Here is a 15851-nt window from a genome sequence, read left to right as displayed (position 1 = left end):
TCATGGAAGGGGACGCTGCAGATGTAGTCGAAGCACATGAGTGGAGATGTGTCCGCACAGTCAATGGTACTAACTCATGGTGTCCTGTTTTCACTATACGTCTTTTTTTTTAGTCTATATGGTATTCCGTTTCGGATCAATAACCAAATTAATATATGTTGTTCAACTCCATAACGTTTTGGTTTCTTATAGTTCTTGTTTATTTGTATACCTTCATATGTGATGTTATTGTCTTTGATCGTATATCGGTATTCAGGTGTGAGACTCTTTGAGGATGTGTCTGACCATAAGGTACTTACTTGCACAACACACACACATACATATATATAAACTGCTGCTTTGAAAATAACATTTGGTTATAATATTATATTGTTATGTATTAACTTTTTTCTTTAAATGTTAGCCGCACAGCAAAACTGTTCTTGTGAAGGCGGTTGGTGCTGTGGATGCAAGTCCAGATACTGTTTTTGAGGTGGTTCTGAACCTTGACCGACTTCGTAGATACGAGTATGATGATCCACTTACATGCATTTTATGATTCATACAATCTTTTAATTTTTGTTTTCATTAACATTTAAACTTTCAGGTGGGATGCATTGACCGGTGACCTAGAACTCGTTGATTCTATTAGTGGACATTCCGATGTTGTTTATGGATCTTACGATCCCAGATACTTAAGTAGGTGTGTCACTCTTCAGTTAAACATTCTTTAATTCTTTAACTCATATCTTTTGTGATATATCATTAGTCGAAAACTGATGTACTTTTCTTATAGGTGGCAGTCTAAGCGCGATTTCATATTTTCGAGGCAATGGTATCGCGGACAAGATGGAACATACAGTATGTGAAAATACTTTAAATATCCAGTTAGAGTAAAATGCCATTTTCGTCCCTGAGGTTTGGCCAGTTTTGCGACTTTCGTCCAAAAGTTTGTTTTTCCGCATTCGGATTCAAAAGGTTTGAAATCATGTCATTTTCATCCAGTTCGTTAACAATATCCATTTTCTCTGTTAAGTTAGGGTATTTCCGTCTTTTTTGTTAACTTAAAGAGCAATTCGGTCTTTTTCACAGGAATTTACATAAAGTGAAAAAGACCGAATTTGATGTAGGAATTTGAAGATTATTTTTATTATTTGAATTTCGAAAACATTTATACCCAAAAATTTCTATAGAACCGGGGGGTCGAAAACATAGATACCCAAAAATTTCTATACGAAAACTACATATATAACACTACTGGCCGAAAAGTTCGGGGGGTCGGGCGCCCCTCCCGGCCCCTTCAAAGCATCGCCCCTGCTCGCCATTTGATTGCTATCGAAACTGCATCAGAATTGCTCTTTAAGTTAACAAAAAAACGGAAATACCCTTGACTTAACGGAGAAAAATGGATGGAGTTAACGAGCCGGATGAAAATGGCAAAAATTTCAAACCTTTGGTATCCAGAGATGCGGAAATACAAACCTTTGGACGAAAGTCGCAAAACTGGCCAAACCTCAGGGACGAAAATGGTATTTTACTCATCCAGTTATTTACATGTGTTTTTTTGAATACACAAGTTAAATGGATCTATTTTGAACCTATGGTGCAGCAATCTTGCAGTGTCCTGCAATACACAAGAAACGACCTACAAAATCAGGATATCGGCGAATTAAAATTAATCGTAAGCAACCTTTTTTCATATTTTCTTTTGAAATATGATACTTGTTCGTATATCTACTAATGCTTAATTGTTTTTCATTACAGCATCTTCTTGGGAGATCCGGAATCTTAGAGGTTTGGCGGGTTCTAATGGTGATAGATGTCTTGTAACACATATGTTAGAGATAGATTCCGGTGGATGGTTTAAATGGAAGCGTGATAAGTGCGCAAAGTTTGAAAGGTCAATTGCTTATTCCTTGTTGAACCAAGTGTCAGGTTGGTGACCCTTCGAACCGTAATTCTTACATCGATACAAGTGCATAACGGACATGTTTAATCTCTTACAATTTGTATCAGGTCTAAAGGCATACATCTCAGCAAACCCTGCACTTACATGTGAATCATCCACAACACTAGTGGATACAAAAGCCTCTGATGTTTCTGGATTGATTAGTGAGTTCGAGGACGCGGAAGTTGCTGAGGAGTTTTACGATGCAATTGCTGCTGCTGACTCATCGTCGTCTTCAGATGATGACGATGAAGACGGTGATGCTGAACTTGACAACAAGGTTTGCTGCTTTCTTTCAATTCTACCAATTATTAAAAAAAATGCAAATGAATATTGATTGTAGTAGTTATTTAATTTATTTATAATTTTATTAGAACCAGAGAGTGAAGCTGAAGAACGTGTCATGGGCTATTGCCAGCCTGGCGTTAAAGGCGAAGAAAGGTGGCCATAAAGCCGTTTTTTACGTTTTTTGAATTAGTAAAGTTTGCTTGATCATGCTTAATGTATGTCTGTGTGTGTGTATATATATTTATATATTTTTGCTTTTGTCTAATCAGCTATGGATTGCAACAATGAGTTAGATCAACATGTAGATCCAGTTACTATTAATCCTAGTGACTTTTGTGGTTCATTGCACAAAGGGAAGAGCGATGGCGATAGTAATTGTTGGACATCTCCGAGTGGTGCCGGATTTAAGATCCGAGGAAAGACGTACTTGAAAGATAGCGCTAAGGTGACTTTTACGGTTTTTTTTCCTTAGAATGTAATAATATTTTTCTAATTAGGGATGAGAATATCAACCCATTTACTTCCGAACGCGTTGATGTGGGTTGTGTTGCACTAAAAAATAGCTAAAAGGGGAACTGGTCAAACAGGTGGAAAGTCGCCGATATTCTATTTTAAATGCGTACAACCTCCATAATCAATGTTATTCAAGGATTTAGATTCTTATCGTAAACGATGCTTTCCTTATTGTTGATTTGATCTAGGATATTTTTAAATATGGTATTACTTTTTTTTTTATTTTCAAATTTGCCATCGTGATGTTTCTTTACAGAATTTACACATTGAACTTTATAAGCGTGATTTGATTGTCACATTGATGTGATAATAAGCTTATTTTTCTTGATGCTAATAAATATCATATAAGTGCATATATTGGTTTGGTTATACTTGAAAGAGTTTTATAACTTTTAGGTAGCCGGAGGGGACCCCCTTCTAAAGCTTATAGCCGTCGACTGGTTTAAACTAGAAAGTTCGAGAAGTAAAGTGGCTTTGCATCCCAAATGCGTTGTTCAGGTAACGTCTATTATTTTTCTCATTTGTTGTTTTATACAGCTTTACTTATTATTTGCATAACATCTTATTTTGCAACGCTTGCAAACTGCATATTATTTTTGTTCTATGATTCTTTGTGGTGACTCTTAAGTCCATTTTCTACTGCAGACGGAAGCTGCGAAAAAACTTCCGTTTATCCTTGTCGTGAACTTGCAGGTATGCATTAACTTTGACCATACCTTTAAAGTCACGTAAATATGTTGTTCTCGCAGTTCTCTACTTAAAATTGCTTTTGCATTGAACGTCTATCGATATATACATATATATAGAATTTTCTTTAATATATGTAGGTTCCGGCTAAACCAAACTACAGCCTAGTTATGTACTACGCTGCGGATCGGCCTGTTAACAAAAACTCATTGCTGGGCAAATTTATTGATGGAGGTGATGCGTATCGGGATTCAAGATTCAAACTGATTCCAAGTATTGTACAGGTATTTTATCTCATCATATGTATTAATGTGACCTTTTTATTTTTATGTCTTGTTTTGGGTTCATATTATAATAATGAGCGACAAAGTGGCGAACAGGGATATTGGATGGTGAAGCGTGCAGTCGGTACAAAAGCTTGTCTGTTAGGGAAAGCCGTAACTTGTCATTATTTAAGGCAAGATAATTTTTTGGAGGTATACACTTTCACTTTCTTCATAATTACATATACACCTTTTTTTCTTGTTTTGGGTTCATATCATAATTCTATATATATATATATATATATATTTTTTGTGCAGATTGATGTAGATATTGGATCTTCATCGGTTGCAAGGAGTATCATTGGTCTCGTTCTTGGATATGTAACAAGCCTCGTTGTTGATCTTGCCGTCTTAATTGAGGTCTTTTCTTAATTTATTACACTTATTTGCATCAAATTCATTTTTTAGCTTATAGGTTATATCAGTTGACAATTAAACTGCAGGGTAGGGAGGAAAACGAACTACCCGAATATATTCTTGGAACAGTCCGGCTGAACAGAGTGAAGCTTGATACTGCTGCTCCTCTTGAATCTTAATGTCAATATATTTGGTAAATATGCTGTCACTCCTGGTGTATATGATCGGCTACATTGAGCTCCCGATATGCAGGATAGCCCTTTCGACCAATAGGACCTGCCCTGATTGTTTAGATTCTGCATCGATTGTGTCGATATGCTTTAGAATCATGAGAAATAATAGCCATTTCTGTGCTTTTTTGGGCCCTTTTATTGTATGATCAAATGAGTTGCATTGTTAATCAAACCAGAATTCAAAAACTATTTTTTCTGCATTTTGCAGTCTAGTTATTGGATGGTTTTTTTAATTGAATCTTTTTATGATAAGTCACCACAAATTATATTTTTATAATGATTAATCGAATTCAGTCCAACAGAATGACAATTGAGGCAAAATAAGTAGAGCATTATCTGGTAATTATCTTGTTTGGTTGTGATTACGACCCGAATCATGTATTGAATTAACTAATTGATTTATAGTGTATTATTAAGCTTAATAAATATTTTTACTTAGCGGGGGTAGCGATTGAGTACGAGGATGGCAGGCGGATGTATAGTGAGTAGTTGGAGATTACAATATCTTTGGTTGAATGTTGTTCATAATTTGAAAGAAATGTTGAATTCTTGTACGTGAAAGGAACTTGAGCTATTTAATTCCAATTCTAATTCTTAAAAAATATTAATTAGTTATCTCAAGTAGTTCATCCAATCCATCTTAAGATCTAAACAAATCAAATTATAGTTCTTATTTCTTATGACCAGTTTTAACAATCATGTTGTTTAGTGTGAGTTAAGATACAAGACAATAAGATACAATGTAAATACTTTTAACTTGGTTTGTTTATGGAACTTATAATATCCGGTAATAAAAGTAATTAAAATCGAGCTACTTACATATCCATAATATTAATAAAATATTAAGGGCATGTTTGGCTAAAGCTTTTTCACCCCAACTTGTAACTTATTGACTTTTACAAAAAGCTAATAAGGAGATTTAATATTTGGCAAACCCAAAAGGACTTTTCAAAATGACTTTTTGTATACGAGAAAAAGTCATTTTTGAGGAGTTAGGATGTTGTGATGTTATGAGGAGTTTATAATTTTTCAAACACTTTTATTTATTTTAGATCAATAAGCTAAGCCAAACATTTTAAAAAAAACAACTTACAGACTTATTGGCTTTTCTCACCCAATAAACTAATTCAAACACTTTTTTAAAAACTTCTTTTCAAAAAGTTATAAGTCAATGAGTCCTTTTCACCATAGCGCTCGACCTGGTTACCCGAAAACCATAACCGATCATCAAAAAAAATAATCAAATTATCAGTTATTTTGATTAATCTAATTTTCTACTCACCCTCGTTTATTTAGACAAGGGTATAGTTGTCCATTGTCCAACCAGTCCAGTCACGTACACTACACCCGCCCACACCTAACCACCTATCATCTTTTCCCGCCAAAATACCTGCAACGGCGATCATTTCTAAACAGAGAGAGGATACATCGAACGTCAGAGATGTCAGGCTGGGACGAAGGTGCAGTATACTACCACAGCGATAAACCTCACGACGCCGGCCTTGATCCGGAACAGGCGGCGAGTAGCCACACCGGAAGTTTAAAGAGTTCATCCGAAACTTTGCTCGTCGTCAGAATGAGACCAACGTACAGAGAAAGCCTCATTCAAAACCCTAAGTTCCTCCTTGTTAATCTCGTATGATAAAGATGAGGAGGATCTTCGAGATTTGCTTCTTCCGATCACCTCCCTATGGTACACTACTTTATAGTTTTGCTGTTTGAACCTAGTGTAAACGAGCCGAGCTGGAGGCTCCTTAAACTTATGATAAACTCGACCTCTGCTTGTGAAGTGAATCTTGGATGATTTATTATCCATTAATTAATTTATTATTATATACAACATAATATATTTATATTATTTATCTACAATAATTATATAAATATTTTTTAATATATTAAATCAGAGTTTTGTAAATATTAGGATCGCTTAGGCTAAGTGAAGGTATGGTTCATTTACTAAACAAGCTTATTTTTAGGTGCATAATTGTTTAAGCTCTGCTCGTTTCAATATGATCTCAAGTAGCTTGGCTTGTTACCTTACCATATTTTTATATCCTTTTTTAAAGTTTTTATTATTGTTCTAAGATGTGTTATTGATTCTTTACATGCTAAATTGACAGGCACAATATATATCCAAACTGGTTAAGTCGTTAAGATATCCGGAATTACAATCGCTGCATCTCGGACAAAGGCTAAAGCAACTTATGTGACTTTGTTGTGTAAGAATTGTAAAAACGTGAAGGTGGTTCCTTGCCGCCCAGGGCTGGGCGGAGCAATCGTTCCAAGATCATGTGATCATGTAGCAATGCTAGTAATCACATCCACTACCTTATTCTTAGTTCTTATTTAAACTTCAACTTCTTTTCATATGGAATGTAAATTTGTAAATAGTTAGGGCTGCAAACGACCACGAACAAGATGTTGTTCGTGTTTGTTTGTTAAGAAATATATGTGTTCATGAACACATACCGAACGGGTTTTTATGTTCGTGTTCGTTTGTTAAGGAAATGAACGTGCTCGTGTTTGTTTGTTAATTTTAAGCAACAAACGAAAACGGACGTTGATAAACACAAATGGAAACAAACAAACACATACAACCGTTCATGAACATAATATATGATACACTGACACTTATTAAATATTTTATTTGTCGGAATTTTGAAGTATCCAAATAAAATACAAAAACTAAAAATATTAATGAACTATCGAATACAATCGAACATGTTACTGAACGTTCACGAACATAAATGAACGAACGTGGCCTCTATTCATGTTCGTTCATTTTACTAAACGAACGAAATTTCTTGTTCTTGTTCGTTTGTTTAGTAAACGAACGAATACAAACGAACTTCCCGCCGAACGGTTCATGAATTGTCTGCTGAACGTTTGGTTTGTTTGCAGCCCTAAGTGTAATTGTTCATGTTTTTTTTTTGCAGATGGGTGAAACACCATGCCCCATTGAGATCCATGGATTGTGGTCCTGGATGGAAGCAAGTATGTTGATCAGCAGACATTAAAGCTTCAGGAGAACCCTGAGGTAAGAATGTCGGTTAATTGCGGTTTCCTTCAAGATTTAATGTTGAAAGTTTTGCGCACTAAACTAGCGTTTTGTGTTTTTTATAGTCACAAAGGAGCAGTTGCAGTTAGACAGCCATATATAAGAGTTGTGGGAATACAAGGAACAAATGAAACTACTCATGGCCTTGCTAGTTTTACGACAGAAGATGTAATTTTCAAACTTTATAATAAAAATCTAAGAGGCATGCTGTTTATTGATAAAAGACACGTGTGTTTTGTTGTTAATCATCATCATCATACTCAGTAAATCCCACCAATAGCAAAGCTAAGATAGGGTCTGAGGAGGGTAAGATGTAGACAGCCTTACCTCTGCCCCGTAGGAATAGAGAGGCTGCTTCCAATGAGACCCCCGGCTCGATTGTAGTTTTGTATCAAGCCTTGGACCTAAGGCACATAACAATCGGGACAGAGACCAATTGGTGCATGTACTCTCGTGTCTTTCAGCTATCAACGCTACCACATGATGCATGATTAACCATCCACCGCTTTTAACGTTATTTTCACGAAATTAGTAAAATAACGTTAAAGTTAGTACCATTTCACTTTTAGTGTTCTGTTGTTAATATTAGATACAAACTATGCTGTCTTTTAGTGTTTATTTTACATTTACATATGTAACATTAACTACGAATGCGATCTGAGCAGCCTTCTCATTTTCTATTTTGTTTAACAGGTTGAAGAGTTTAAAAAATTCGCATCAGAAGGGAACGTATATGAATAACAACTGTTCTTAATTCTAGAACATCTGTGCTTGCAGCTGCAAACCCTCCTTCAGGGCGCTACGATGATCTTAAGGTACATAAAAACGACACAAGTTAAATGCCCATAATTTCATTAAAATATTTTTTTTTAATCGACTTAATGCTATCTTTATATTGCAGACCGCACAGATAACATTGATTTACAGACTACAATTCTTTCAAGATTTGATCTTCATAGTCAAAGACATTAGGATGTTCAGCCAAGACAAGGTAGTTAAAATGATCAGGCTTGTAAATGAACCGAATAGAGGCATGTTCGTGTTCGTTCATTTAAATGAACACGAACATATAATCAAACACATTTTTTGTTCATCTTCTTTTATTAAGAAAATGGGCATGTCCGTGTTCGTTTATGTTCGCTCGTTTAACTTAAACGAACAATTCACGAACATAAACGAACATAATTAAACATTCAATAAATAACGCAAATGAACATAATTGAAGAAATATAAATGAACATAATTTACTAAACATAAACGAATATAAAGTAATTTTTTGATATAAATTAGTGATTAATTACGATAAATTCCATTGGAATTTCTTTTTTAATTACTCGAAAGCCCAATTACCAATTAGTTATATTTATATAAGTAGTTAGAAAGATCCTTTTATGTTTAGTATTTATATAAATATAAACAACTTATGTATTTAAATTGAAACGAACAAACATAAATGAATGAACATAAACAAATGTAAATAAACGAACATAAATGTATACAAATGAACGAACATAAACGGACGTTCATGAACATAAACGAACGAACAAAACGCGTGTTCATGTTCGTTCGTTTGATTAAATGAACAAACATAAACGAACTTCCCGCGAACAAGTTCACTAACAGTTCATGAACGTTCAGTTCGTTTACAGGCCTACAAATGATCACATATAAAAGTTGATTTGTTATACTTTAAGCGCGTTTAATCACCGAGCAACGTTTTGTTTTTCGTATGCAGACTTAGCTAGTCATATTATCAGAGTACATGCATCTGCTAATGCAAACAATGATTCTCGAGATACCAAAGAAGATAAACTGGCTTAAAAGGTCTGCACTGCACTGTAAAAATCTGTTATCTTTATTTATATATATTTTTAAAACCGAAATTCTTTATCTGTGGGTATATTCAGTACTGTCGAACCACAAGTCAGCCCAGGTTATCAGATTCCGCAGCCACATTGTTACAGGAGAGTCATGTTAGAATTAGACAGGTATGTTGACACATCTTTTATGAGTAAAATGTCATTTTCGTCCCTGAGGTTTGGTCAGTTTTGTGACTTTCGTCCAAAGGTTTGTTTTTTCGCATCTTGATCCAAAAGGTTTGAAATCTTGCCATTTTCATCCGTCTTGTTAACTCCATCCATTTTCCCCCGTTATGTCAGGGATATTTTCAACTTTTTGTTAACTTAAAAGCAAGGTTGGAGAACTCGCTAGTCGCTAGTCGGCCGGTGAAGTGGGGACTAGCGACTACTCGGGATTACTCGGGATTAATCAGGATTAATCGGATCGGGTTTTTTATATGTAGTTTTCAGTTTTATGTATAAATATATACATTTTTATAGGTAAATATTTTAAGTACCTAGGTTTTAAATCTTACTCAACTCATTTATTTAAGTATACATGATTAATTGTTGGAATTCAAATGATTTGGTTGGAAACTGGCTGGAATTTAGAGGTTTTGGCCGGAATATACAAGTTTTTTGCTGGAATCATCGACTTTTGGCTGGCCTAGTCGGACCTAGTCGTGCCTAGTCGGACCTAGTCGGTTAATGGACCGATTTAAGAAAAATTACTCAGTAACTGGACGACTAGCGATTAATCGCCGACTAATCGTCGCCTAGTCGCGATTTTTACAACACTGCTTAAAAGGGCAAGTAGGTCATTTGGCTACTTGTACCTTATGCTAAATGCTTGTACATAAAGTGAAAAAGACCAAATTGCCCTTTAAATTAACAAAAAGACGGAAATACCTTCGACTTAACGGAGAAAAATAAATGGAGTTAACTGTTAGGGTATACGCACGCGGAAGCAACACACAATCAACGATTATCTGCAGAAAATAAACGAACATGAGAACACAAGGATTTACGTGGTTTGGTCGGCTGACCTACGTCCACGGGCTGCAACCACGATTTTTATTGCTTTGTGCCTCTCACCACTCGTGATGAGGAATTACAAGTACAAAGATCATTTAAATAAAGATTACAACTAGGGTTAATAACTTGTTCCCAAAGAAAAGACTAAATGGGCTATAATTAAATGAAACAGGCCAAGTCTCCAACTTAATAAGTCTGCTCCAAAATTGTCTTCTATAACTGAACTGAGCCCAACCCGTATCGAGCCTCCATACATAACCCAACATTAACGAGCCGGATGAAAATGGCAAGATTTCAAACCTTTTGAATCCAGATGCGAAAAAACAAACCTTTGGACGAAAGTCGCAAAACTGACCAAACCTCAGGGACAAAAATGACATTTTACTCTAAAACCATATATAGTTAATATGCCTGAAAACAAAAAATTGAGTCTCCATTTGGCATGTAGGATATGAGGCGACAGGCGAATGAAACCGGGGAATCAACTGCTGTATCGATCACTGTGAGACAGCTGGAAGCTATAGTGAGGTTGAGCGAGTCACTAGCAAAGATGAGACTGTAAGTTACTGATCTCACTGTTTGAAACAATTGATGAGTATATGCAAACTCTTATTTTTATTTATGTTTTGTTTTTAGATCTCAAATGTTGCGAATGTTAACGATGTTCAGGAAGCTATTAGGATTTTCAACAATTCAACTAGACCTGGCAAACGGGTCGGGTCGGGTCGGGTCGGGTCATGGGTCAAAACGGTTTCGGGTTGAAACGGGTTCGGGTCAAAACGGGTCAACTAAAAAAGGGGTTGTTTTGGTTTGGGTCGAAACGGGTTCGGGTCAAAATGGGTTCGGGTCGAAACGGGTTCGGGTCAGAACGGGTTCGAGTCAGAACGGGTTTCGGGTCGGGTCGGGTTGGTTAAAAAATGTTTTTTTTTTTAAAGTGATTGTTCACCAAGGATGTTAACGGGCTATACAGTGCCTTCACTAACTCGTTTAACCCAACACAGAGAAGTTGTTCATTTTTACCCTTTGAATCAACACTGGTATATTATTATATTATCATTTCTAGACAATGGGATTATATAATAATATAGTGCCTTCAGACTTCTTGGTGGTTCCTTCTTCTCATCAGATGCCAAGTGAGCAACAACGAATCCTTCGATCTCCATGCTAACTGATACCGACCGGGTTTCGGGTTGGGGTCAGAACGGGTTTCAGGTCGGGTACGGGTCGAAACGGTTCGCGTCGAAACGGTTCGCGTCAAAACGGTTCGCGTCGAAACGGTTCGATTCGAAACGGTTCGCGTCGAAACGGTTCGCGTCGAAACGGTACGGGTCGAAACGGATCGACTCGAAACATTTCGCGTCGAAACGGTACGGGTCGAAACGGTTCGCGTCGAAACGGTACGCGTCGAAACGGTACGGTCGAAACGGTTCGTGTCGAAACGGTTCGCGTCGAAACGGTTCGATTCGAAACGGTTCGCGTCGAAACGGTTCGCGTCAAAACGGTACTGGTCGAAACGGTTCGATTCGAAACGGTACGGGTCGAAACAGTACGGGTCGAAACGGTACTGGTCGAAACGGTTCGCGTCGAAACGGTACGAATCGAAACGGTTCGCGTCGAAACGGTACGCGTCGAAACGGTTCGATTCTAAACGGTACGGGTCAAAACGGTTCGCGTCGAAACGGTTCGCGTCGAAATGGTATGCGTCGAAACGGTTCACGTTGAAACGGTTCGCGTCCAGTGCAGAAACCCGTGTCGGCCCGAAACCCGACCCGAATCGACCCCATTCCGATCCAAAACATGCGTCGTGCCGAAACCTGTCTCGGCCCGAAACTAATTTTGAACTGAACCCGTTCCGATCCAAAAACCCGTTTCGTGCCGTAACCCGTCTCGTGCGGATACTTGTGCCGGCTCGAAACCCATTCCGATCCGAAACATGCCCCGTTTCTTTAAGACACTAACCCACATCGACCCATTTCTTTAATGTTGTCGACCCGTTTTGACCCGAAAATAACAAAAGGAAATTTCAAGTGACCCATTGTGACCCATTTAATTAAAATATCTTACCCAAACCAACCCATATAATTTTAAAAGCAACCCAAACCGACCCACTTGAAAGGCTTTGGGTCAAGATTGCCCCCTCTAAATTCAACCATGGATGCTACAAAATCTGGGTTAAACCAACATATCAATCTGACTCCTGAGATGGCAAATGAGATAAAGATTGGTTGGAGTCGGGCTTTGTTTTCGAGCAGGCAAAGTTTTATATATATAAAGTTTTTTTCGTTGTGGTATACAGCAAGCGGAAAGCCAAATAAAGAGAAGAATGGGAATAGGAAGCCATTTATCAGAGAGAAGACTGATTGATGATCTCACAAGAATGGGCCTCAATGACATTTAATGTGTAAAAAACAAACATTACTAATGTGTACCAAAACACTAAAATCTATCACCCTACTTTGGTTCATCACCGCCCGTTTTTATTCATTTAAATTCTATAAGCTATCCAAATCTTTACTAACGACGTGACTTGGTTGAAAGTTGAAACTTCTTCCTAGGGTAATTAGAGCCGCTCGTGAGCTACTCTAGATCGTCTTGCTAAAAGCTTGAATTAAGTTGAGCTCGAGCTTAATTTGGAGCTCGTTTAATAAATGAGCTCGAGTTTTTTATTAGTCTCTCAAGCCTAGATATTAACGAAAAGTTCATGATTGCACAAGTCTACTGTATGTTCATGAGTGTATCAAAGCCAAGTCTAGGACTTTTGAAGCATGCAAACTTCACACCGAGATAGGTAAGTCCTATTTATGCTCATGCTCTACACTTCTCCAAAGGAAATGTTAAGAAGTAAAACTCTTTTAACCTTTTTAAGATGTTCTATCACATGTGAGCTTTTCGCATTAAATGTTGTTTTTAACAATGTATTAGAAGGGAATTTGGTGTCAACAATAGAGATTTCAATCGACTTTAATCCCATTTCCTACAATAGACTTGTGCGTCAATTCTCTAACCTACCCGTTGGTTGATCATTCATAAGACCAAATTGTGAAAATGAGACAAAAGATGACTACAAATGTTGCTACAAAAATCTCCAGGGTTAAGCCCGGAACTTGAGCATCAATGCAGAGATTGAAATTTATGGCTGTTTTTCTCGTGCGCCCAGAACATAAGCAAGTTGTGAACACCATATGTGACCCCATTATAAGGTCCAGAGTCGAAGCCCCGTGAACTTTTCGACGGTCAACTCAATCATGTATACGAGAAGCATCAAGCATAAGCATAAATATGTATATGATTAGAACCCTCAACCTCATAGTAGGGAAATCATTCTGTCACACCTTGGTACTGCTAGCCTACAAGCCCTTTGCTATAAAACATGTATACGTAAATATCATAAGTATAAAATATATATGGAGAGGGCTATAAACCTTATTCTAGAGGAAAAGTGGTAGCCAACAGAAGCTGTAGCATGAAAAGTAAGCATAAATCAAACACATAACCCCTTAGATGAGCTTTAGCTCCTTTTTATATTGAGGATGGGCTGAATCCTAATGGGTCGAGTTATAATAGGCGAACCCATTAGACCGGACCGAAATCTACAATGGTAGTCGGTTTGAAACATGCAAATCACTGATAATGCCTTGTGAGATTTGCATCAAAACATTGGAGTGTAGTCTAGAATTAAAAACTTGTTCAATATAAATGATGACACTAATTGGTTTGAGTGCTGTTTATATTTGCAGAGATTAAGTTTACCCAAAAGACATTTAAAACCGAGAATCATCTTCTTATCACTACATCAATAGCATACACAACAATCATCCAAACTTCAAGGTCAAACATTAACTGCATCACTAAAAAATGCCATAAATGGGCAACACATAATAAGTTATAACAAAACTAGAAACAAAAACTTTGATTCTTGGTTAAATTTGACTAACTGCAAAACCAACTTAGAATCCAAGCTTGGTTCTACGCCAATGCCTGCGCTTAGCGTTGTACCTGAATCAAATGAAGAATGACGTCAAAAACCGTACCAAGTGAGTAAAATCAATGTAATTTCAGTTACTTATGTGTTTTTACCTGATGGTATTGTCGGTCCTCATGCGAATCCAGTGAGGAATAGGCCTGTTCTGCCTCATCTTCTTGGCAAGCTTCTTCTTGATCATAAATGTCTTGTGTGACGGCTGCAAACAAAACATAAACATTACAAAGCTGCATTGAATCACCATGACATAATATATATTTTAAATTATAAACTTCAGGTTAATTCAGAAATATAAACTATATCGACAAACCATATTGACGAGCAAAGACTATACTCCCAACATCACACAATAACTGCAACCCGGGCTACGCTAAAACAAAATGTCAACTGCTAGTCACACAAGTTTGTACATTCATATCTCAACCAGATTACTTTTAAGTAGAAAAGAAAAACTACTAAAAATTTCCTTGGGGTTGTTAAAAAAAGAGGCAAAATGGGAAAAAAAAAAAATACTGCTTTAAGTAGAAATTAAACTACTAAACTGCAGATCATAGTTGTCAAAATACTACTAAACTGCAGATCATAGTTGTCAAAATACCCTGGTATATATGCTACTTTACATGTATATTTAACAAAAACCTAAAATCCAGCTATTTATAGCTATATTTATTGCCATTTATATTAAAAAAACAAAAAAAAGGAGTCCATATTCTTGCTATCGCTACAACCCTAACATCAACACTATACCTATGCTATACCTATACGCTACATAGCGCGCCTATATACGCTGCAGATTTACAATAGTTTCTAAAACAAAACAAATGCTAAGCTAAACCAGATGATCTTATAAAAACTTTAACTAATTTTATAAATAGTCGTTAAAAATGCAAACTTAATTGTAGTTCTATAGCACGGTCGGTCGAGCCAGTTTAACCTAGGGTTTTGAATTTTTTTGTGATAAAATTCTATTATGAAAACCATAAATTGCAACTATCAGGTCATAATAAGAAATTCCTGCTGTAAGCTCTATATCTCAACATTATCAGATAATCATAAGCAACACAAACAGTCTCCAATTAACATTTATTTATAAAAACTGTAAAAGTAAACTCACAGAGACTACCAAAATCCCTAAAAATCATTGGATCAAATTAACCGCAAACGATTCAATTATTACAAATGAATCAAGCAAACGATAAACTTCCAAAACTCAAAACAAATCCATCAAAAGATCAAACACTAAAGTGACAACTTCATTTCGATCTCCAACAGAAATAGAGAAGCTTCAAAGAGTTGTTCAAGATACATATATACGATAGATCTAACGGCGAATATGTGAAGTTACCATGGCGTTCGTCGGATGAGGGCGGCAGCCGGCGGCGTTGTTGTTGTTGTTGTCCTCCTTTATCTTGTGGAGATCGGATGCTGAAGAGGTTTGTTTATGTAATGTAGCTAGGTTTCAAGATGGGCTCATAGCCCATTTCTTATGTGGGCTTAAGTTTAGAGACTTGGAGAATCATGGGCTATCCCATATTACGTTTGGGTTTGGCCTTGTACTATTAGAGGTGTAAAGGAAGCCGGTTTGAGCCCGCCAAACCGGCTCAAACCAA

The 15851-nt window shown here is 36.7% G+C and overlaps 2 protein-coding genes and 2 long non-coding RNA genes across 5 annotated transcripts in view; 3 read left to right on the top strand and 1 right to left on the bottom strand.

Moving 5' to 3' along the window:
• The window catches only part of LOC110884059 (protein ENHANCED DISEASE RESISTANCE 2-like), a 7344-nt gene extending 2816 nt beyond the window's left edge, over positions 1–4528 (top strand). Inside the window, exons 7-22 of one of the 2 annotated variants that reach the window (XM_022131728.2) lie at positions 1–66; positions 257–291; positions 404–507; positions 587–682; positions 776–840; positions 1589–1660; positions 1744–1914; positions 1996–2207; positions 2302–2368; positions 2485–2660; positions 3125–3226; positions 3374–3421; positions 3556–3699; positions 3796–3891; positions 3997–4098; positions 4182–4528. The exon at positions 1–66 is cut by the window's left edge and continues 60 nt beyond it. In XM_022131728.2, the coding sequence (XP_021987420.1) occupies positions 1–66; positions 257–291; positions 404–507; positions 587–682; positions 776–840; positions 1589–1660; positions 1744–1914; positions 1996–2207; positions 2302–2368; positions 2485–2660; positions 3125–3226; positions 3374–3421; positions 3556–3699; positions 3796–3891; positions 3997–4098; positions 4182–4274 (1649 nt within the window). In that variant the 3' untranslated portion in view covers positions 4275–4528. Of the gene's footprint in view, positions 67–256; positions 292–403; positions 508–586; positions 683–775; positions 841–1588; positions 1661–1743; positions 1915–1995; positions 2208–2301; positions 2369–2484; positions 2661–3124; positions 3227–3373; positions 3422–3555; positions 3700–3785; positions 3892–3996; positions 4099–4181 lie in introns of those variants that run through there. The other variant, XM_022131729.2, reaches the window with a different exon arrangement.
• A 1013-nt stretch (positions 4529–5541) lies between these two features.
• On the top strand, positions 5542–8115 carry LOC110884061. Its single transcript, XR_002560898.2, has 5 exons — positions 5542–6021; positions 6449–6639; positions 7265–7365; positions 7452–7554; positions 8080–8115. It is a non-coding gene; the product is annotated as an uncharacterized LOC110884061 (long non-coding RNA).
• A 176-nt stretch (positions 8116–8291) lies between these two features.
• LOC110884060 lies at positions 8292–10974 on the top strand. The gene is made up of 5 exons (XR_002560897.1): positions 8292–8377; positions 9122–9210; positions 9294–9374; positions 10708–10817; positions 10896–10974. It is a non-coding gene; the product is annotated as an uncharacterized LOC110884060 (long non-coding RNA).
• Positions 10975–14004: 3030 nt separating this feature from the next.
• Positions 14005–15712, bottom strand: LOC110884062 (60S ribosomal protein L39-3). The gene is made up of 3 exons (XM_022131730.2): positions 15587–15712; positions 14337–14440; positions 14005–14255 (listed from the first exon to the last, which is right to left on the bottom strand). The coding sequence occupies exons 1-3, from the start codon at positions 15587–15589 to the stop codon at positions 14207–14209; spliced, it is 156 nt and encodes a 51-aa protein (XP_021987422.1). The 5' UTR covers positions 15590–15712; the 3' UTR covers positions 14005–14206.
• Positions 15713–15851: the final 139 nt, after the last annotated feature.

The sequence above is a fragment of the Helianthus annuus genome, chromosome 6 (assembly GCF_002127325.2).
Source record: "Helianthus annuus cultivar XRQ/B chromosome 6, HanXRQr2.0-SUNRISE, whole genome shotgun sequence".
Taxonomy (NCBI): Eukaryota; Viridiplantae; Streptophyta; class Magnoliopsida; order Asterales; family Asteraceae; genus Helianthus; species Helianthus annuus.
This window is presented reverse-complemented; position numbering and strand designations above follow the sequence as displayed.

What these genes read in the sequence shown, in the direction of transcription:
- LOC110884062 (XM_022131730.2), bottom strand. An exon ending in AGGACCGACAATACCATCAG is followed by an intron (nt 14,256 to 14,336) that starts GTAAAAACACAT and finishes CATTTGATTCAG; the next exon opens with GTACAACGCTAAGCGCAGGC.